General features: G+C 44.9%; 1 protein-coding gene across 3 annotated transcripts in view; it reads left to right on the top strand.

Annotated features, from left to right (window-relative positions):
* Positions 1 to 1,574: 1,574 nt before the first annotated feature.
* The window catches only part of SCARA5 (scavenger receptor class A member 5), a 134,990-nt gene continuing 114,498 nt past the window's right edge, over positions 1,575 to 22,066 (top strand). For 2 of the 3 annotated variants that reach the window (XM_007517253.2, XM_060184888.1), the window contains exons 1-2: positions 1,576 to 1,873; positions 6,173 to 6,290. In XM_007517253.2, coding sequence (XP_007517315.1) covers positions 6,179 to 6,290 — 112 coding nt within the window. In that variant the 5' untranslated portion in view covers positions 1,576 to 1,873; positions 6,173 to 6,178. Of the gene's footprint in view, positions 1,874 to 6,172; positions 6,291 to 22,066 lie in introns of all 3 variants that reach the window. The other variant, XM_060184889.1, reaches the window with a different exon arrangement.

Genomic DNA, 22,066 nt, shown 5'->3' with positions numbered 1-22,066 from the left:
TGGTCATTCACTTCACCAACGTTTCTAGGAATGTACTCATAAAAATATCTATTGGTGAAGTGAATGACCAGATGCCATTCTCTTTCATGAGAGGAAGGATAGGGGAGTGGTTAGACATGCAAGCTCTTTATCAAATTGCCTAGAGTGGGATGCAGACCTGCCACTTACTGGGGGCTTAATCTTGCACAAAGTACTGAGTTCCTCAGTCTCTGTTAAGTGACCATAATAGTAGCACCTACCTCAAATGACTGTTGTCAAGGTTAAGTAAGTTAATAATACACAAAACCCACTTAACATTTCCTAGCACAGGCATAGTATACACTAAAATGATAACAATCTAAAGCTATATAGGTACAGATAACAGTAAAGATAACTATAAAGTGATTTCTCTCCTCCTCATATTGCTACTACTATTTAAAATAGAATCTTTCATTGGAGCTGCCTCCTTAGCATGACTATTTATGATTGAGTACTGGATTGAGAGAATTGAACCTGCAGCCTTTTTTTCTCTCTGAGGTCTCATCCTCAAGTATGGAGGCTGAATCATTTGCTCACAGGCAGGTCACTCGCATCATTTTTAAGGGTGTGATCCTAGGGTGAAGATCATGTGAAAGGACATTATGGCTCAGGCTGTTTCAAATTTTCTACCATGCCCTTCCCTATCACCACCCCAACCTGAATATACTGACTCTCATACCACTTGGGTGAGATGTCAGTGTTTTGACCATCACTGGTCATGCTTGGGTTTACAGCTATCTGTGCCTAAGCCCAGCTTTCATTATGAAATGTATACATAGACTCTCTCTCTCTCTCTCTCTCTCTCTCTCACACACACACACACACACACACACACACACACACACACACACACACACTGGCAGCTAGTGCAAGTTTTTCTTATGCCCCACTCAGCTTGTGTAACGTCACTGCCCCATAAATGCTAGCTTTGTGTGGGATTTCACTGGACTTGACTTTGGGAAGTTCTTCAGCACTCACATAGGATTCTTCTGAATGCTTCCAGTGTGAACAACATGTGTCATTTGAGGGTGAATGTGATTTTAATGTTAAATCATTCCAAGCCACATTTTGGTGAGTAGTTAGAGCAGTGGCCATCTTTTTTCTTTCTTCTTTTCTTTTCTTTCTTTTTTTATTTTTGATAGAGACAGAGAGAAATTGAGAGGAAAGGTGGAGGTAGAGAGGGAGAAAGAGAGACACCTGCGTTACTGCTTCACTACTTACGAAGCTTCCCCTTTCCAGCTTGTACCTGGGTCAGACTAGGTTCTTGTGTATGGCAATATGTGCACTCAGCTGGATATGCTACGAACCAGCCTGTTAGTTTGGTTTTTGCATAGGTTGTAAACCAGGTCCATTCACCCAGAAGCTTTCTCCAAAGGATTCTGAGTTGGGTCTTAACAGGAGGTTAGGGCAAAGATTGATTTGGCTTTTCAGGCCAACGGTACTCCTGCAATGCTGACATTAGCCAGCAGAGGGGGATCGAGTTCCAGACCCCAGGGGAGCCCCAGCAATAGCTCACAGAACTTTGTCTTTATAAAGACGCAAGGCCAGAGCAGCTTCAGTTCACATCTCAGTCCCCACCTAGCAGAGCTGCTCTGCCTACATCTCAGAGTGTAGCTGACAGAGGCAATAGGACGGAATCCCAGGCCAGAGGCCCCCAGTGGGACCAAAAGTTGCATCTGTTCTTCTGACCTGATCTTGCTGAAGAAGCAACTCTGCCCCTGCAACCTCTTTCTATGACTCCATCTGGCTCTGGCTGGCTGGGGGGACAAACTCTGAGGGGCTTCTGGGGTCTCAGTGCAGTGGTAGCAGCCATCATGGACAGTGGCAGGAATTGAGACCTCACTGGAGCATACAGGTGAGTTTTGTCCTATCACCTGAAGTCCCAAGGACTCTGGGAGGTGGCGGGAGGATGAGGGTGTTGTACCTGGCATCTTCAAGTTGGGAAGCACTGAGGTCCCAGATGGATGGGAAGGGCCCAGCTGTCAGCTAGTGGAGCTGCCTTGGCTGGGAAGAGTGAGCCTTCACTGGAGGTGCTGGAGGGAGAGAGGTCTTAGTGGCAAATGTGCCTGGCAGAGTCCCAGTTCAATAACCTATTCAGACAGCAGTGGGCTTAAGTGACAATCCCTCTGCCATGTGGAGTATGCATGTGTGCCCAGCGGTGGAACATGTCCAAGGAGAGCTTATTTATAAAATATAAGAGCCTCTGAGCCCTGCATTATGATTTCATTTCACTAAGTTCAGGCAGGGGGGAAAAAAAGGACTTTAAATGAACCTGGTGGTTCTCTCTCTGGAGAGGGCCACATGCATAGTGATTTTCCCCCAGGTTTCTGTGTGTTTGAAGCAAAGCTTTCCAAAGAAAGCTGTGATTCCTGCAAGTAAGTGGTGCTGCCTCTGGGAAGTTGACTGAAGTCCCTTCCAAGTACTCAACAGGAGGAACTGATGAGATATCTTTTATGGCACAGAGAGGGCTTGGAAAGCTGGGATGCAGATTCAGCTCTGCTCTGCATGCATGCTTGTTTTTTTTTTTTTTTTTTTTTTTTTGCAAATGGAACCACAAACATCATGGTTTTGGGAACTGGCTAGGAAGAAGGGCATCTCATAAAGGGAGACTTCTGTACCTGGCTGCTTGTCAGGGCAGTGGGTTTTCACCAGACTATTCCCAAGTCCCTGTGTGACCTCATTTGTAAAGCCCTTCCCCAACTTTTTTTTTTTTTTTTTACAAGGATGAAAGATGTTTCTTTTAATTACTTCACAACTTTAGGGGGGAAAATCATTATACATTGCTTCCATAATAACAATGGATTTCCTAGAGACAGTTCAAGTATCCAGTGAAATAGTAAGCAGTGGACCAAAACTTATCTTTTTCTTTTTTTTCAAACATATTCAGAAAATCTAATATGTTTACTTGCTTGTTGAGTCTTCTCAAGTCTAATCTTCTCAGCTTTGGTGATTAACTTTTCAGTGCCTCTCTTCTTTTCTCGGGGCTGATTAAGTTTGGCTTGCCTATCTACCAGAATCTTCTGCCAGTACCTCTGCTCGTGATCACCAGAAAGAATCCCAACTTTTTTTTGTCTTTTGCCCACCAGAGTTATCGCTGGGGTTTGGTGCCTGCACAATGAATCCACCACTCCCACGAGCCATTTTTCCTTTCCTTTCCTTTCCTTTCCTCTCCTTTCCTTTCCTCTCCTCTCCTCTCCTCTCCTCTCCTTTCCTCTCCTCTCCTCTCCTCTCCTTTCCTTTCCTTCCTTTCTTTTCCTTTCCCTTTCTTTCTTTTCTTCCTTACTTCCTCCCTCCCTCCCTCCCTCCCTCCCTCCCTCCCTCCCTTCCTTCCTTCTTTCCTTTCTTCCTCTCCCCTTCTTTTGGTAGAATAGAGAGAAATTGGGAGAGGAAGGGGAGATAGAGGAGGCAAAGAAAGAAAGGGACTGGCAGCACTGCTTCACCATTTGTGAAGCTCCATACCCCCAGCCCTCTGCAGGTGGGGACCAGGGGCTTGAACTTGGATCTTTGTGCATGGCAGCATATGCACTCAATCAGGTGCAACCACTGCCCAGCCCCATCAGGAAGGAGACTCTTGAAACTGAGTGGTTAAGAGAGTGAGTCTCCCCCTCATGAAGTAGGTGAACCTGAAGCTGGATGAGCTCAGCGGATTTGGGTCACATTGCTGTGTAATAAGGAGAGTTGCTGAGTGAGCGGGGTACTAGCTCATCTGGGAGAACTCAGGGCTTGGATGCCTCTGAGGTGTTTGGTTCAATCCTTGCCACTGTGTGTACCTTGATTGCTCTTTCTCATGTGAAACCATTTCTATACTTTATATGAAATTAATAAAGTAACTGAAATCAGGATAGAACTCCATGCCTCCTGACATGGCCTCTGGGTGGGGTGGCTGGATGACTGAGTGCATCAGCCCTAAAATGCAGCTGCAAGACACCCCTATGGGGTCAGTGAGCTCATCTCTCTGCAAAAGACTTCACTCTTGATTTGAAACACAAGTCCCAGCTCCTTGGGCTTCATGCACAGGCCACTTTGGCATTCTTTCCACAGTGCTGGTCCCCTCCCTGCAGACTTTCAGAACTTCTTCTTGGTCCTGGACTTCCCCACTCACTGCTTGGCCTTAGATATGAAGACTGAACCCCTCCAAGTGAGGCTTCAACATGCTTCCCGCTTAGAGCAATCTCGGGGCTGAGCCAACCTGGTGTGGGGCATTTACGGTCTGCTGCTCTGTCCCTCTCTGACACCCACTGGTACCCACCTCTCTGGGCCTTGATTGACTCATCTTTAAAATGAGATGCCACTAGCCCCTATCATAGTACTTCTGAAAGGACAGAGATTTTAACTTGCAAATGGCCTATAATTTTTGTCTGAATGTATGAGGGGCACTCCTCTATTCTCACCAAACTGGATGGTCAGTTGTTCTTTATTTTTGTTATTTCTAGACAAATGGATGCTGAGAAAAGCATATAGGGTTACAGGGCTCATGAGTTATAGAGGGAGTTTCTATTTTTTTTAAAGAAAAAATTTTTTTTAATTATTATCTTTACTGGATGTCATTTCTAGGGTCTCACTGCTGTTGACCCAGTTTTTCGGGCAGAAAGAGTAAGTGAGTGAGCGAGTGAGTAAGACTATAGCACTGAGGCTTTCCCCAGAACTATAATACTCCCATGTCCTGAACCAGGGGCTCAAACCTGGGTGGTGTACAGAGCAAAGCAGACCTCCTCCCAGATGAGCTACCTCACAGCCCCTGCTTGTCCCTTTTTCTAAATATAGCCCAAAGGCTCTAAGATCAATATTTGAAAGGTCTGAATCCCTCCCCACCCCCATTCCCCAAGAAAGAAAAATAGCTCCAAAATAAAACCTGGGACAGACAGGACATTCTTGGGTTTCACTCTCCAGTAATGAGCATGTGAGCAGAGTTGGCTGTGTATTTCCAATCTCCTCACACTCACATCTGGCCTCTGCTCCACCAGCTGAGGGGCTGAGGGGCGGGGAGGACCCTGGGGAACAGCTGCCCCATGGACACAGTCCAGATAACGAGAGTCTGTGCATTCCAGGCTGGGCTGTGCTCAGGCTTGATCTGCAGGGAGAGGGAGAGGGAGAGGGAGAGGGAGAGGGAGAGGTGAGCTTGAGGAGAGGGCCTACCTGGCCTAAGATCCTCTCTGCACCGCCACTCCCAGAACACAGCACTCCCAACCTCCACTTCATGCTCTGTGTGACCACTGAGATCAACTTCCAAAAGGAGAGACCCTGGGCCCCTGCTTCCCTTAGCTCCCCAGGAATGAGGCCTGAGGGAAGGGTCTGCTCACAGTGCTATTGAGATGAGGGAGGAACCCCTGCAACTTAGTAGCAACAGAGCTGCCTATAGCCCCTCCTGGGTGGGAACTAACAAACTAGAGGCACTGAGAAGCTGGAGTGGGGGCTGTCTGGGGGTTGTGGGGATCCCCTGGGGCAGGAAGGAGAGGTGCTAGCTTGGCTGTCGGGCCACAGACACCAGGAACATTCTGTGTGTGAGCATATGTGCACATAAGGTATCTCACTACTCAAGAAGCTAAGCGGAAGGCCCTTTTCACCCCTCCCAGGTTATCGAATAGGACAGTTGCATGGCAGCTGGTCAGCTCTAGTTTCTTCTTGGCCTTGAAGTTAGATGTCTCTTCAGACAAAGTTCAAGTTATGACAACGGGCAATTTATATTTGGTTCTGCCTCGTAAAATGGTCTGGCCAGCTTCATCCTTCATGAACCCTTTTTCCCTTCACTTTTTTATATAGAAAGAGTAAGACAGGGGCCAGGCAGTGAAGCATAGAGTTGAGCACTCGCATTTAAGTGGGCAAAGACCCGGGTTCAAGCTCCTGGTCCCCACCTGTAAAGGGAAAGCTTCACGGGTGGTGAAGCAGGACTGCAGGTGTCTCTCTGTCTCTCTCCCTCCCCATCTCCCCCTCCCCTTTCAATTTCTCTCTGTCTCTATCCAATAACAAATAAAAATATTTCTTTAGAAAAGGAAAAGTAAGACAGAGAGGGAGAAAGTAAACACAGCACTGAAGCTTCCTTTAATGCATAGGGGCCAGGATCGAACTTGGGCTTATCCATTTCGGCGTCCACCTACAGTTTATTATCTTTCTCTTCCCTTCCCTTCACCCTCCCTTCCTTGCCCCAATGTTGCAGAACAGAATGGAAAACAAAGCCATGTATCTGCACACAGTGAGTGACCGTGACACTAGTTCCCTCTTTGAGGAACCCTTCGATGGCAGGAGCCTGTCCAAGCTGAACTTGTGTGATGATGGTGAGTATCTGTGGGCTGTGGGCTGGTTTTGGGATGCGAGATTTATTGATTGGGCTGAAATATTAACTGCTCTCCCACTTAACCTTGGCATGACCTGGGGACATTGGTGCCTGGTCAAGAACTGAATGCATTGACCTTCATAAAATAAAAAGTGGCTTCCAGGTGTTTCTCACTCATGTAACCCAGCTATCCTTGTGAGATATGCAAGACAAGCACCTCTTGTGCAGTTGATAGCAATGGATGCTGAGAAAAGCATATAGGGATATAAGGCTCATGAGTCATAGAGGGAGTTCCTATTTTTAAAAAAATTTATTATCTTTATTTACCGGATAGAGACAGCCAGACATCGAGAGGGTAGGGGAAGATAGAGAGAAAGAGAGAGACAGGGAGACACCTGCAGCACTGCTTGACCATGCGCAAAGCTTCCTCCTGGCAGATGGGAACTGGAGGCTTGAACCTGGGTCTTTGCACATTGTAATACCTATGCTTAGCTAGGTGTGTCATCACCCGGCCCCCAGAGGGAGTTTTCAGCACTGGTTTTCTGGGCTTTTTGCCTGTCTCCTCACTCTCTGAGTGAGGCTGGGCTCAGGCAAAGTCGCCCCAACCAGTCAGCATAGACCTTCTTGGAGAGGAGCCTCTATCCACTTCCCAAACCCTCTATAAGGAGAAAGCACATTTCTCTCAGATGCTGCTGGGTTTGAGGAACTGTCACCCCAGACTCAGAGGGTACTTGCAAGATTGGGTGCTGTCATTTGCTAAAGCTCTAGAGGTTCTATGGACACAAATGCCTCATAAGCATCTCACCATCTGCCTGATTCCATGTGCCCACACAGAGCTCTGCACCCAGTAGGTGCTTAATCAGTACTTGCAGCAGATGTAAGCATATACCTCTGCAGTGGTCTCAGAGAGGAGTGCAAGATTCCCCTCCCCTTCAAAGAGGAAGAGAATGAAGCATTCATTACACAGAAGTTTTATATGCTTAAGGTCGGTCATCCAGGAGATAGCTTAGTGGGCAGAGTGTGTACCTTACCATCGTGGGAAGCCCAAGGTTCTCCCTCTTTCTGTCTCTCCTCTTCCTTACCTTCTTTCTGAGTACGTAGAATTAAAAAAAAAAAACAACAACCACCATAGAGGCTTCTCAGTGATATTTCACATGTTTGAGGACCTTACTTCATCCAGTGAGACAGATGCAATTATACAGACAGAGTGATGTTTTGTCAACAATGAGCACATGTGTGAGATTGATTCTTCTGGCTGTACCATGTAGCTTGGGTGTGTAGTGTGCTTTGAGTTCTAACAAGGCTGATGTAGTGACACCGGGTGACATTCCCACACCAAAATCACCTAATGAAGCATCTCTTAGAATGTATCCCACCACTAGCAGTTCATTTCTGTAGTCATTCACTCCAGAGAAACAGAACTGGCAAGATACAGCCATAGATTAAGAGAACCATCATGTGGCTTACATGACTATGAAGTACCCAGAAGTCCCAGAATCTGCCATCTGCAGGTTGGAAACCCAGGGGAGTTGGTGGTGTCATCCAGTCTGAGTCCAGACACTTGAAAACAGAGGGTGCTCATAGCTGAAGATCTGGAGATGAAATGTGAAGCGCAGATTCAAGCAGATAGGAAGCTAAAAGGGAGGATCCCTTTTATCTCCTCTTCTTCTCCATTTTCCTAATCCCTTCAGGAAAAGAGACATCTAGTCAGAGGGCAGTTTTCCTTTCCATTTTATTTTTGTTATCACTGGAGCTTTACCACTCTAAGCTGACACTTTTCAGGTAGAGAGAGAAAGAGAAAGAAAGAAAGATAAAGGGAAAAAGACACAAACAGGTAGAGAAATAGAAAGACACCACAGCACCAAAGCTTCCTCTACTGTATTAGAGCCCAGCCTTGAACCTGAGTCCCTCACATGTGTCCTATACAGGTGAGCTATCTCATCAGCCCAGTCAATGGGAAACCTTTGAGTCAAGCTATAGAATCTCCTTCAGGGGAGGGTTATTTGAAATGTGGACACAGAAGCTGAAAGAAGTCAGACAATGCCAGCTCATCCCTCCTAGGGTGTGTGATCTGTTCAGGGCTTGCTCCTCTCTGGACCTCAGTATCTTCACTGACTGAATAGGAGCACAGGAGGTATCTCACTGTGCTTGTATGGACTTGACATTCTGTGTGTAGGAACAGATTCGGTCATTGCATTCAGGGCATGGTCCTTTTAAGCTCTGCATGGGAAGAGCAAGGGACACTGAGCAAGGCACCAAAGAGGTAGGGAATAGAAACCCAGATGTTGACCGATAACCATGGCCGAGAGGGGCCCACTGACCCAGATTCTGGACCTGATAGCATGTTCACTCTCTCCTTACTGGGGCCCTCATTTTTTAACATTTTATTTATGATTTACTAGCTAGAGGCAGAGAGAAATTGAGAGGGAAGGGGAAGATAGAGAGGGTGAGTCACCTGAAGCCCTGCTTCACCACTTGTGAAGCTTCCTCCCACTCCACACAGGTGGGGCCCAGGGCCTTGAACCTGGGTCCTTGTACTTTGTACCACGTATACTCAACCAGGTGTGCTGCTGCCTGGCCCCAGCAGGGCCCTCTTTAGCTGGAGAAGGAAGTTCTCCCTGATTTGCTGGGCTTACTCCTTCTCCCTCCCCCTTGCCAGCCTTTGCTCAAATCTTGCCTTTTCTATGAGGCCTCCTTATCTCCCCAGAATCCTGTAACCCCTTTCCCTGCATTTCTTCTCCCCTTTTCTATAGTCTTACTCCTTCTGACATACTATACAGTTTTTTATTTTGTTATGGTGATTATTTACTATTCCAGGGGTACAGAAGGCATTTCTGTCTTGTCATCTGTATCCTCCACTCTGTGCATGGAATAGGTTACTCATTAAGTATCTACTGAAGGAATGAATGAATGAACAAGTGACTAAATGAGTACAGAGACCCTTGAAATCTAAAGGTGCTGGAACATATACATTCTCAACCTGTTCTCCAAATTGCTGGGGTCTCCCCATCTTCATTCCTGGATGTCAAGTGCAGGGTGGTGGAAGAAGGAGGCAAGAAGCAGGGAAGCGAAGGTCAAAACCAGTGATGTAATTTGTCACCTGAAAACTCAAGGGTTAAATTCCTCTCACTTTTTAAAACGCGGCACCTCATAGTTTTTTCTTTTTTTTAATTTGCCATTTTAATATCTTAAAAAGATTGAATTATTTAAGGGGGGAGCAAGAACAAGAGAATCACTGTTATCTGGGATGCAGGGGATTGAACTCAAAACCTCATGCTTAAAGGTTCAACACTTTACTCACTGTGCCACCTCCTGGGATGTGATTATATATATATATATATATATATATATATATATATATATATAGTCATGAAGGTTATCATTTGGGCTTGGTGCCTGCACAAGGAGCTACTGGTGGTCATTTAGAAAATGTTTTTAAAATATATTTATTTACTTGGTAGAAACAGAGAGAAATTGAGAGGGAAGGGAGAGACAGAGGGTAAGAGAAAGAGTGGCCCAGGAGGCAGCTCAGTGGATAAAGTGTTGAACTCTCAAGTGTAAGGTCTTGAGTTCAATCCCTGGCAGCACATGTACCAGACTGATATCTAGTTCTTTCTCTTTCTCTCCACCTACCATTCTTCATGAATAAATAAATAAAATCTTTAAAGAGAGAGAGAAAGAGATACCCATAGCACTGCTTCACCACTCTTGAAGCAACCCCCCGATCCCTCACAGGTAAGGCTGGTGGTCATTAGAAAAACTTTTTTTCTCTCTTTTGTTGGCAGAGACAGAGAGGACTAGAGAGGGAAGGGGAAGATAAAGAGAGACAAAGAAAGAGACACCTGTAGCACTGCTTCACCGCCTGTGCAGCTTTCTCCCTGCAGGTGGGAACAGGACTTGAACAAGGTCTTTGCAAGTGGTAATATGTGTACTCTAGTAGTGAGCTCTGACTTAGAGAAATTCAAGTCAAATTTGATGTTTTCTCCCAAGATTTGGTTTCTTGTTTCATCCTGTCTCTAGGAAGTATAACATGAGAGTGAGAGGAAGATTGGGGAGATAGAAGAAGGATGGCAGGAAAAGGAGAGGGCAGAGTCACTGGTGGATCCCGAGTACCTCCAGCTGTCATCTGCTAGGTCTTGGAGGGAATCTCAGGCCCTTCCAGGACTTTCTCCCTTGAAGGTGGGGAGGAGAGGAGGCACCTTTTCTTGGCCTGGGGATACTGAGATCAGTGATCCCAGGGGACAAAAGCACAGTAGGTGTGCTTAAGACTGTGGGACTTCAGAGATGTCAGGATGTCCACGTGCTGTTTTGTTTTAAAGTATAATTTCTTTCTTTGCTTATATTTTATTTACGTATTAAACAGAGACAGAAATTGAGAGAGAAAGGGGAGATAGAGAGGGTGAGAGAAAGTGAGACATCCGCAGCACTCTTTGACCATTTATGAAACTTTCCCCTGCAGGGGGACTGGGGGCTTGAACCTGGATCCTTTGACATTATAATATGTTCACCCAACCGCATGGGCCCCCTCCAGCCCCTACATGCCATTTTAAAGGTCACACTGACAGCTCCTCTGTTCTCTAATCTTCTTCATCCTGCCTTGGCCACCTTCCCTCTTTTCCCTTTCCAGAAAGGAAAGTGAGGGAACATCATCCTAACTCTTCTGTCCTCTTCTATAGACTCCTCTACCTGTGTTGCTCCAACCACGTGGTAAAGTGGAACTGACCTCCAAGGCCTTTCTGCCTCCTCTGACCTCCACACCTGCCCCACCTGAACAGAAACCCAAAGGGGCCAGCTGGGCTTGCTTTCCCTCTGTCCTTTCTCATTCCTGTCTTTCTTTCAGCTTGTGGAGCTGTGGCCTCTTCCCTGGCACCAGGAGGAAGAGGACTGGATGTGGGCTGGTGTTTGGCAGGGACTGGAACCCTCCTAGGTCCCAGTCCAGAGAAGACAGGGCCCCAGTCCAGGGAGGACGCTAGAGAGGTGTTAGTGTCAGAACAATATTGCAGCCCTGCTACCCTGTGGCCCCCGTGGACCAGGGCCTCCACCATGCTTCCCGCCCATGGAGGTAATGAGTTACACATGCTCTGCACACGGGCTCAGTAGCCAGGAGCCTGGCTTGTTATGTGGAAGGACAACCCTCCACTCCTATTCTAGCAATGCTTCCTTATGAAATGAAACTGTTCTCCTAAGGGATCCCTCCCCCCATCTTACCTTCTCATCAATCAAACCTCCTTGCTTCCTCTGGCAGACTTCAGGTCTGGGCAGCTGCTCAAAAAGAGGCTGGGCTTCCTGGGACAGTCCACTGGGGTCTCCTGAAGGGTCCCCACCCTCTGATGGTTGAACAGTCCTGCATGGAACTGGGGGGTGGGGGTGGAGGTTGGAGAGATTCTTAACTTATGCAGCTCTCCAGTTACAGAGCTCCATGTGTTAGCTAAAGTTGAACTCCCAGGGGACTGGTAGCCAGAATGGGCCCCATGTCTCTCTGGCTCAAAGGAAAGTTCTTCTAGAACATGGGGGAGTATGTGACAGGAAGCCTGCACATGGAAATGAACTTGACTCTATGGTGTATAGGCTTGGCTCCAGCTGTCTGTCCTGGAGCTCTGGTAGAATTTCTTTTGTTTGCTTTCCACTGCATTCCAGCTCTCCACAGTTCACCCCGAGCTGGGATGCTGAGAAGTTGCTCTGGCAGGAGGTGGGGAAATGACAATACGGTCCCCAGCTCTAACCTCCCTTCTGGAGTCACCTGGGGCAGGCTGACTCACTTCATCCTGGGGTCACCCTTGTGCACTAGTCCCTCCAAACTCTGTTTTTCAGCTTCAGAGCAGTGAGCTTTATCTAGCCCCATCCAGTGTAGACTTCTGGTGTTAAACACTAAGCAACTTTGCTGAAGCCTCCAGAGGCCAGAAGCCTCTTGGGTTCTTTCCCAGATGCTTGTTTGCTTCCTTTTATTTGTTCATTGTTTACACATCAAGAAAAAGGATTCCTGAGCCCAATTATCCATGTTGTCAAGTTCATAAATGTGGAAGCCAGCCCACAAACATGCCCCAGGTTACAGAATCCCTGAGAGAGAGTTGCCTTCCTGTTCCTCCAGATCTCTCCTGGAATCTAACTCCTGTAGAAATCAGCAGATGCTTTCTTTCTTGGTTCAGTTCCAAGTACTATCTAGAAAATTCTCATAGTATGAAATTGCAAAGGCTGAGCCAGAAGGCCACATTAAGGAGGTTTTTAACTAACACTGGAAGCCTTGGTAGCTATTCTCAGGTCTGCCGAGCTAGCTTAGCAGGCAGGAGAGAGACAACCAGGAACTCATGGCTGAGCGGGAATGCAATTCACTGTTTATTGATTAGAAAAGAATCTACCTTTATACCTTCTGAGACGGAAGTGGCAGGCTGGAAAAAGGAACTGGGTAGGAGAGTGGGTGGAGAGAAGGAAAAGAGCGTGAATTCCATCTAGCCAGTGGGGATTAAACCAATGCCCTGCAGGCAGGGCAGGTCTCAGGCAAAACAGTGATTATGTAAATAGACCACAGCATCAAGCAATGCAAGGGAACCTGGTGTGATGACCAACACGGATAGAAACAGAAGCAGAATTAGCCAAAAGAGAAATGATGACCAACACAGGTCCTTTCAGATAGCAGGAACAAAAGATAGTCCCCCTGGTGCCCCTGATATAAGTAGAAGGAAAGAGTTCAAGAAGGGTCCATGATGTCACCTGAAAGAAGTCAAAAGACCTCTACATGCCTCTGGTCCTTCATTTTCCCCAGGCCTTTAGACTGAGCCATTGGATGTCTGTGGTGACCTGGCCTATTAGTCAACCCAGGCCACAGAACAAGATACCACACACCATGTGGTCTCCACATCTAATGTTTGTTTTCTCTTATTTCTGGAGACTGGAAGTCCAAGGTCAAGGTATCACCAGGGGTGGTTTTTACTGAGAAATCACTCCCTGACTTGTAGAGTCCCCTCCTCGCTGTGTCTTCACTGGGGGTTTCCTCTGCTTGCATGTGCCTCTTTTTTTCTGTCTCTGTATTTACAGATTTATTGTGCGTGCGTGTGTGTGTGTGTGTGTGTGTATGTGTGTGTGTGTGTGAGAGAGAGAGAGAGAGATGATCAGAGCAAGATAGAGTATCACTCTGGCATCTGTAATGCCAGGGGTCAAATTCAGGACCCAATGACTGCAAATACTCTGATCCCCTCTCAATTTCTTTCTGCCTCTATCTAATAATAAATAAATATATTTAAACAATTTTTGAAGTTGTCCCAGGGTATCAAGCAGTAGTGCATCGAATTAAGGATACATAGTACAAAGCATAAGGACCAGTGCAAGTATCCTAGTTTGAGCTCCTGGCTCCCCACCTGCAGGGGAGTCGCTTCACAAGTGGTGAAGCAGGTGTGCAGGTGACTATTTGTATCTCCCACTCTCTGTCTTCTCCTTTCTCAATTTCTCTGTCCTATCCAATAAAAAAATAGAAAAAAAATGGCCTCTAGGAGCAGTGGATTCGTCGTGCCAGCACCAAGCCCCAGCAATAATCCTGGAAGAAAAAAAAGTTATGCCATGTTTTTTCTATGTTCTTCTATTCAAAAATGTATCAAAATGACTTTTCTGATAGCCCAGTATTTTTTTTCTCATACCAGGCCTTCAAAATCTGGTATGTGCTTTTCATTTTGAAACCATCTCAGGATCTGCTGTATCTCAAGTTATGGTCCTGAAGGTAAAAATCAGAGTGTGTGTGTGTTTGTGTATGTGTGTGTGTGTGTGTGTGTGTGTGTGTGTTAGTGGGGGGAGGAGTCAGGAAGAGTTAGAACTAGCGATCTAGGAAACATAATGATGCCTGAGAGATGGATGGGGGGACAGTGAAATAATCCTTAGCAATAAGAAGAAGCAAACTGTCTTATGATATGAGAGTCCAACCTGAGAAATTTTAAGGGGAAGAGAAAAAGTCCTGGAAGTAGCAAAGAAAAATAGCTACCACGCCCTAAGTGTTACTTATTGGTACACACCCCTAAGTCAATTGTCTAAGAGTAGGAGAAAATTTCATATTAGGGAAAGTCTGGGGAGCAGGTTTTAGTTACAGTTAAGTAACAGTCATAGAGCTCTTAGTAGTAGAGTGCAGAACTTGCATGCATGAGGCCCCAAGCTCAGTCCCTGATACCATATATACCAGAGTCAAGTTTTACTCTGGTTTCTCTCTCTCTCTCTGTCATGAAACAAGTAACTTTTAAAAAGCAAATATAAATAATTCAAATAAACCAAGTTTTTAAAAATTATTTTTTAATTTCTTTTTTGGGAATTAATGTTTTACATTTGACAGTAAATACAATAGTTTGTAGATGCATAACATTTCCCAGTTTTCCATATAAAAATACAAAACCCACTAGGTCCTCTGTCATCCTTCTTGGACCAAGTTCTTTTTTAAAAAAAAAAAGAAAAAGAAATTGAAAGAAATGTGCTGAGTAGAGACCAGAGCTTTTGCAAGTGATGGGCTGGTAACCCCAGTGAGAAGGTTCGGCAACTGAGAAGGGAAATGAGGTGAACGATGGATAAGCAAGGCACTGATGCAAACCAGGACCAAGGACTCAGTGGGGTAGATTGTGTTGATAGAGTAGAAATTGATGAGCAGGCTGAGTGCGAGGGGACAAGCCCTACCAGGAGTATCCCCACCCTCTCCCTGGTAACATGTGGTCAGGCAGGAGGGCCTGTCTGGAGCTCTGGAGTTCACTGACCAGAGTCACAGTGGTAGGGAGAGTCCATCAGACGTGATGACAGCAGATAGGGAAGTGGTGCAATGGGAGAGCACAGTACTTACAAACACAAGGTCCAGAGTTCAATCCCTGGTCCTGTGTATGTCAGAGTGATGCTCTGTTTTTTTCTCTCTGTGTTATTAATAAATAAATCTTTAAAAAGGAGATAAGTGGTGATAATTACAGTGATAATACAGGGACTTCCCTTAGAGTCTTGGCACATGACTCTAAGACATGACTCGGAGACTTTGCCTGCGTAAAACCGTAGTTGATATTGTTTCCAGTTTGGCAACAACAAGGTGAAATATTAGGCAAAGTAAGGTCACCCAGTTTGTCATAAGCAGAACCTGGATCCAAGCCCACATCTGCCTTCCATCCCACCCCTGATCCTGGCCTGGGAGTCCTGGTACAATCAGGATCCCGGCTGGTGGCCAGGAGGGGCCAGGAGAGCAGATTCTTGGAGTTTAAGGTTTCAGAGGTGGAGCTGCTCTAGGAGAATGATGAAGCTAGGGTGGGGCCGTGGGAATAATGACTGAAATGCTGGGGACAGATGGAACCCATTATCCTGAGAGGTGTCCTGGGCAGGAGTCCAGATGGGTTTCGGTTAAGAATGGTGACAGGGCTTTTCTTGGTTTCCGATGGAATCCAGGACAATAATTTTAATTTGCAGAAGTGGACTTCACATTTGCAAATGCCCCACCCATCCCAGAATCCCCATCACCTCCTCTTGGGATTTAGAGTTTGGAGTCTGACCTCATATGCACATCGACAATTTGAGGTTTCCTCACTCTGCAAATTATTGAGCTATTTGCACATTTCCCTTTTAATATTTATTTTAGATAGAGGTAGAAGAGAAAGGTAATGAAAAAGATCATGAAGCTTCCTTCAATATGGCAGGGGCCAGACTTGAACTTGGGCTGCACATATGGCAAAGCAATGCAACAAGCAAGTTATCTCACTAGCCCTGGATATTTAAACTTTTTTTTCCATGCTAACTCTTTAAACTCCAGTAAGTGTAAAATTTGCATTTCTCGCCTATCTCAGGCATGGGGTTTGGAAGAGAGCAACTCTCTGAGGAGAGGGTACCTGCAGAGAAGGGATGGCATTGGTCTAGCACTGTAGAGAACTTTCACTGGTTGACATTAAGACCCAGCTCCACAGCTGACGGAGCGGAGCAAGGATTTGCTGCCAATACCACAGAAGCACTGTCATATCAGGTTTTGCAAAAAGGGGAAAACACTTATTTGTTGTTATTTGAATTCTCCATGGAGACAGTTATGACTCAGGTAAGGGAGGTGGGGTGAGGGGATTGATGGTCTCCTGATGCCTTTTTTTGTCCTTGTCTCTGGCTTGGAATTCAGTCCAAATCATGATAACTCAAGACATCCCCAGTGGACAAAAGAAATCTTTTCTCTAGAAGGTCTTATTAAGAGGGGGATCTTGGGGGCCGGTTGTGGCACACCTAGTTGAGTGCACATGTTCCACTGTGAGAGGACCCGGGTTCAAGCTCCCGGTCTCCACCTGCAGGGGGAAAATTCTGTGAGTGGTAAAGCAGTGCTGCAGATGTCTCTCTCCCTCTCTGTCACCCCCTTGCCTCTTGATTTATGGCTATCTCTATCCAATAGATAAAGATAACAAAAAAAAATTAAAAAGAAAAAAAAAAGAGGAAACTGTAGGGAGGGGCTGGCTGTAGCACTCTGCCTTTTTTTTCCCCTTTCCCCAAATAATTTATTGGGGGGAATTAATGCTTTACAGGACAGTTGTTGACACCTGGGTATAGTGGATATAATTTCTTATCTTCCCATGACAGTTGTCTGCACGTCACTGTCACCCAACTTAAGTCTTCTCCCAACATCATGCACTTGCTTCTTAAGTTCCCCTTGTAGTGAGATCATCTGGTATTTGTCTTTCTCTTTCTGGCTTATCTCATTAAACTTGATACCATTAACTTCCGTCCAAAATTGGCAAAGAGGAAGATTTCATTATTTTCTATAGCTGAGTAGCATCCCAGTGTGTGTATGTGTGTGTGTGTGTGTGTGTGTCTACGCAACAACTTTCTTAGCTAGTCATCTGTCATTGGACCTCTGGGGTTGCTTCTTTAAGTTTGGGCTATTACAATATTGCTGTTATGAACATAGACATACATGGATCTCTTTGAATAGGTGTTTTTTTTCTTCCTCTGGATAAATCCCCAGGAAAAACTTTTATATGTCACAGAGTAGGTCCATTTCTAGTGTTCTGAGAAATCTCCAGACTGATATCCACAGGGATTGGACCAATCTATATTCCTACTAGTATTGTAGAAGGGTTTCTTTTCCCCCATATCTTCACTAACACTTGTTGTTTCTGTCCTTTCTAATGTATGATATCTAATGTATCTCGTTGTTGTCTTTACTTGCATTTTTTCCATAATCGGTGACTTCAAACATTTTTTCATATGACCCTGTTTATGTCTTCTCCCCATCTTGAATAGATTTTTTTTTTGAGGTTGTTGTCATTGCTGTGCTGGGCTTTGTGAATTCTTTATATATTTTGACTATAAGATTATTTTGTGTAAAGATTTTCTCCCATTCAGTTAGAGTGTCTATTTGTTGATGGTTTCCTTTGCTGTACAGAGCTTTTCACTCCACATTCGATCCTCCAAGTAAAACCTAGGGGAATGCATGGAATCTAAGTGATGCCAAGGAACCAGGAAGATAGAAAATGCTAGATACACAAAGGGGGTGGTCAGCGACTACCAGGTCAGAAGTGATAGCAAAAGGAAATTGAATACAAGCATCCCTGGGAAGGCCATGTCTCCCAGTTAGCAGGAACTGCCTGATTTTTTACACATATTTATGAATTGAGCACTGTTCATTCTTAAAAGGCTCTGTTTGAAAGTGACCTCAGACTGGACCAAGGAGATAGATCAGCCATACAGAGCTTGCCTTGCATGTGTGAAGCCCTGGATTTGACCCCTCATATGGCATATGCCAGAGTGGCTTGGTGAAATAGCTTACTTGGATAGTGTATTATTTTGCCATGTGTGTGACCCAGGCTTGAGCTGGGCCTCTATCGCATTGAAGGAAGCTACAGTGCTGTCGTCTCTTTCACTTTCTCTCTGCCTAGCTGCCTCTCTGTCTCTATCAAATAAATAAATGAATAAATGAGAGATGTCGACCCCTGACCCCTGATTTCCACCAGAAATGAATTCTCCTTTGAGGGAAATCCAGGGTCATTCTGTAGGAGGAGAGTGTAGGCATAAACCTGAGCCTGCTAATGCCTGTGTCTCTCTCCGCTGGGGATGTATTTCTTCTAGTGTATGCACTGCCTCTAGGAGGAATAAGGACCCAACCTCAGAACCCATTTGTTTCCAAGGGACTCCCTGGCTCCCCTACCTCTCAAGTCACAGTGACCAGCCAACTCACCTTTTTCTCCTCTCCCAACATGGATGCCTCTCTCCAGCCTCTGCTTCAACCCCAGCTGCAAAAGAATACCCATACCAACTCAAATCCCTGCCTCCTTTTCAGAAAATAAGCTCTATTGTTCTCAAGAATGTGTGTGCACTTGGGAAATAGGATCTGAAAAGAACAAATACTTTAGGGAAGTTACACAACTGGAAAGACAGCTTAGGATGTATTAGGAGAAATTGTCCTAGATTAACAAAACATCTAAACTGCATTATCCCTGGTCAACCCTCCTTTCACCCTCTCTCCCTTTCTTAGAAATAAAAGGAAAAGATCCTTCTTACCTGAACAGTGAAAAATCATTGCCACTGCTTCCTTATTGGTCTATCTGTCTATAGGATTCAGGGCTGTGGTCTAGCTGGGCAGAAGTCATCATGTTCATTGTTATGGACCTTCCCAGATTCAGGTCTATGTAAGTGCAGGAGTTGGCTGTCCTCTACAGAATCCCTAGTCATGACTTCCTCTTAACTGATATCCACATATAAGCCAGAATGTGATGACAGCTTCCAAGACAGAGGTTATTTGATATGGGACCTTTGAGTATAGTGAACAAGCTAAGTGAAGAGAACTAATGTGAGAAAGAGGAAGTGATGAAGGGCAGGTTAAAAAAAAAAAATCTGTGGGTGGGGAGTTAGCATAACAGTTATGCAGAAGGAATTCATGCCTGAGGCTCCTAAGTCCCAAATTCAGTATCCTAAATCACCATAAGCCAGAGCTAAGCAGTGTTCTAGTTTCTCTCTCTCTCTCTCTCTGTATGTGTGTGTGTGTTTGAGTGTGTGTGTTTGTGTGTGTGTGTGTGTGTGTGTGTGTGTGTGTGTGTGTGTACTTATCCTCTGTATCTCTCTCATTAAAAGAAATAAATGTTTAATAAATATATGTAACTAGATGAATTCTGCCTTTCTTCACAGCAAAAGAACTGTTTCTCCACCTGCTATTTAAGGGCAATGGGACACCAGAGAGCAAGTAAATAATTAAATGTTTGTTGTTGATAAATTCAGTCAGGTGACAGTTGAATCAGTGAATTATTTTTTATGTGGTTTGGGTTCTTTGGGTATAGTAAATATTCCCTTTATCAGATATGATGTATGAGTTCTTATTTTTTTGTTGTTGCTGTTACTGGAGCCTCACATGTGCAACTCCACTGCTCCTGGTGGCCTTTCTTTTTCATTTTAATTTGAGAGAGAGAGAGAGAGAGAGAGAGAGAGAGGTAAAATACCACAGCACTACTCCACTGTTTATGGAGCTTTCCCTGGTGCCTGGTGGGCTCATGCATAGTAAAATGTGTGCTCTACCAGGTAAACTATATCGTGGCCTTCAGAATTTTTTTCCCCAAAAAATAAGAAGATAGCTCAGAAGCTTTCTGGGATTTCCTAGTTGACAGATGAAGCAGGGGCAGCCTTTGAATCCAAATCACAGAGTCCCAAACCCACACTTGTCCCAATGAAATGGTTAGTGAAAGTCACCTGCTTTAATATGGGATCAGGACCCAGATATTTGTGGGCTCCCATTAGGTGGGCCACTGGTGCTAGGAGCCAGCTACAGGTGCATCCACAGTTTAACTATCCAGGACCATGTGTGTGTGTGTGTGTGTGTGTGTGTGTGTGTGTGTAAGAGAGAGAGAGAATAGAAAGAGAGGAGAGGAAGGAGAAGGAGGAGGAAGAGCAGGAAGACAGAGAGGGAGAAAGAGAGAGACAGAGAGAGAGAGAGAGAGACCCACAACTTGGTTTTGGTACATGTGAGAATCTGAGACCAGGGGGCGAACCTGGGATTTTATGCATACAAATCCCATACTCTACCTGCTGACCTATCTCCTCGACCTTGCTGTGTGTTTTTTTCAGCTAAACTTCCTTTCCAGATCTTTCATCCTCATTCCCAAGAACCTCTCCACTCTGAACAGACAATACTTCAGCCAGAGCTCTCTTGAGGGTATTGAGGGTATTCTTTTTCCCCATAAAGAAAAGGAACCTCTAATGGGATAGCTTCTGAGAAGAATAAGATAGTCTGAAACAACCCTATCTTGAAGGTAGACCATGCAATTGAGGTTTCAAAAAATAAATTGTATTCCTGTCACAGTAACACTTTCCCTTTGTTGAAGTGGGCAAGTTCACAAATACTGGGAAGATGGGGCTGGTCCTGGTCAATTGCTGCTTTTTATGAGAAGCAAGTTGTTGTAAGACAAACAAACAAACAAAAAACATTGATGATGGAACTCAGATTTCCCCTACTGCCATGCTCTACTGGATGAACTTGACAGCTAGCAAAGTGACAGCTATGGGTCAGAGTTCAAGTCTTTGTGAAAATGTTTAACTCCTATCACTTCCAGCTTCAAAAGTATCCTCTCTGGTTAACAGTCCTCAACCAGAATGTCTTCAGAGCTCTTAAAAATAAGGTCTTTCAAAGGCTGGGGTCAAGTTCAAGGGGTTGAGGTTGACCAGAATAAATAGTTGTTCCAGAAGCTGAAATTTTAGATATGTTTTTTTTTTGCAGTCATTAAGAATACATGTATATTTCCCCCATGAATTTACCAAGAATGTGTCAACACATTCCCTTTTGATTTGACAAATACCTGACTACAGAACTGTGTCTTTATCACTGGGCTAGGATGTCCAGGGGTGAGGGCTCAGGCCTCAGGATTGTTAAGAATCTCACCTGTGGTTTTGCTACTTTGCTAGTATTAATGTACTTGTCCAGGTCTGATGAATTATCCTCACAGCTTCCTTCATGGGCATCATGAGACAAACTGAAGTCAGGGTCCTGCAAGGAAAGCCAGGATTAGTTTTATATTTTAAGTTCCAATACTATAATATATATTATAGTGGCAGCGAAAATGTGTCAAAAATGTTTTAATATGGCAAATGTAGAGGCAATCTTTGCAGCACAAATATGTCCTACATGTGTCTGTAGTTATGCAAAAATACTTTTACTGTAGTTCTCCTGTATGATGGTCGGGGGGTAGAGAGAAAGCAATGAGAACCACTGCCCTGTGCACCTGCTAAAGTGCACATGTTACTATGCACATGGACCCAGGTTCAAGAACCTGGTCCCCACCTGAAAGGGGTACTTTCACAGGTGGTAAAACAGTGACAGGTGTCTCTCTATCTCCCTCTCCCTCTCTATCTGCAGTCTCTCTCAATTTTTCTCTGCCCTATGGTATAAAATAAATAAAGTTTATAAAAAGAAAGAACCAGTGCCCCAGTGGATCTTTTAGACATTCAGGGCAGAGAAAGAAATAGACAGTTGTGAGTAATATGGCTAGTACTATAGCTGTGTGCAAGGTCCCAATGTGATTCTTTTTAAAAAAAATTTTAAAAATTTATTTATTGAATAGAGACAGAGTGAAATCAAGAGGGAAGGGAGAGATAGAGGTGAAAGACAGATACCTGTAGTACTGCTTCACAACTCACAAATCTTTCCTCCTATAGGTGGGGAACGGGGGCTTGAACCAGAGTCCTTGCCTATTGTAGCATGTGCACTCAACTGGATGCATCAATATCCAGCCCCCAAAGTGGTTCTTTTGGTGACACCTAGTCTTGCATACCAACTGCTACAATATTCGTCTCTCTTAAAAGGTTTTATTTTTTATTTACTGCTTA

The sequence above is a fragment of the Erinaceus europaeus genome, chromosome 2 (assembly GCF_950295315.1).
Source record: "Erinaceus europaeus chromosome 2, mEriEur2.1, whole genome shotgun sequence".
NCBI lineage: Eukaryota > Metazoa > Chordata > Mammalia > Eulipotyphla > Erinaceidae > Erinaceus > Erinaceus europaeus.
The sequence above is the reverse complement of the archived record's forward strand: the minus strand, read 5'-3'. Positions and strand labels throughout refer to the sequence as shown.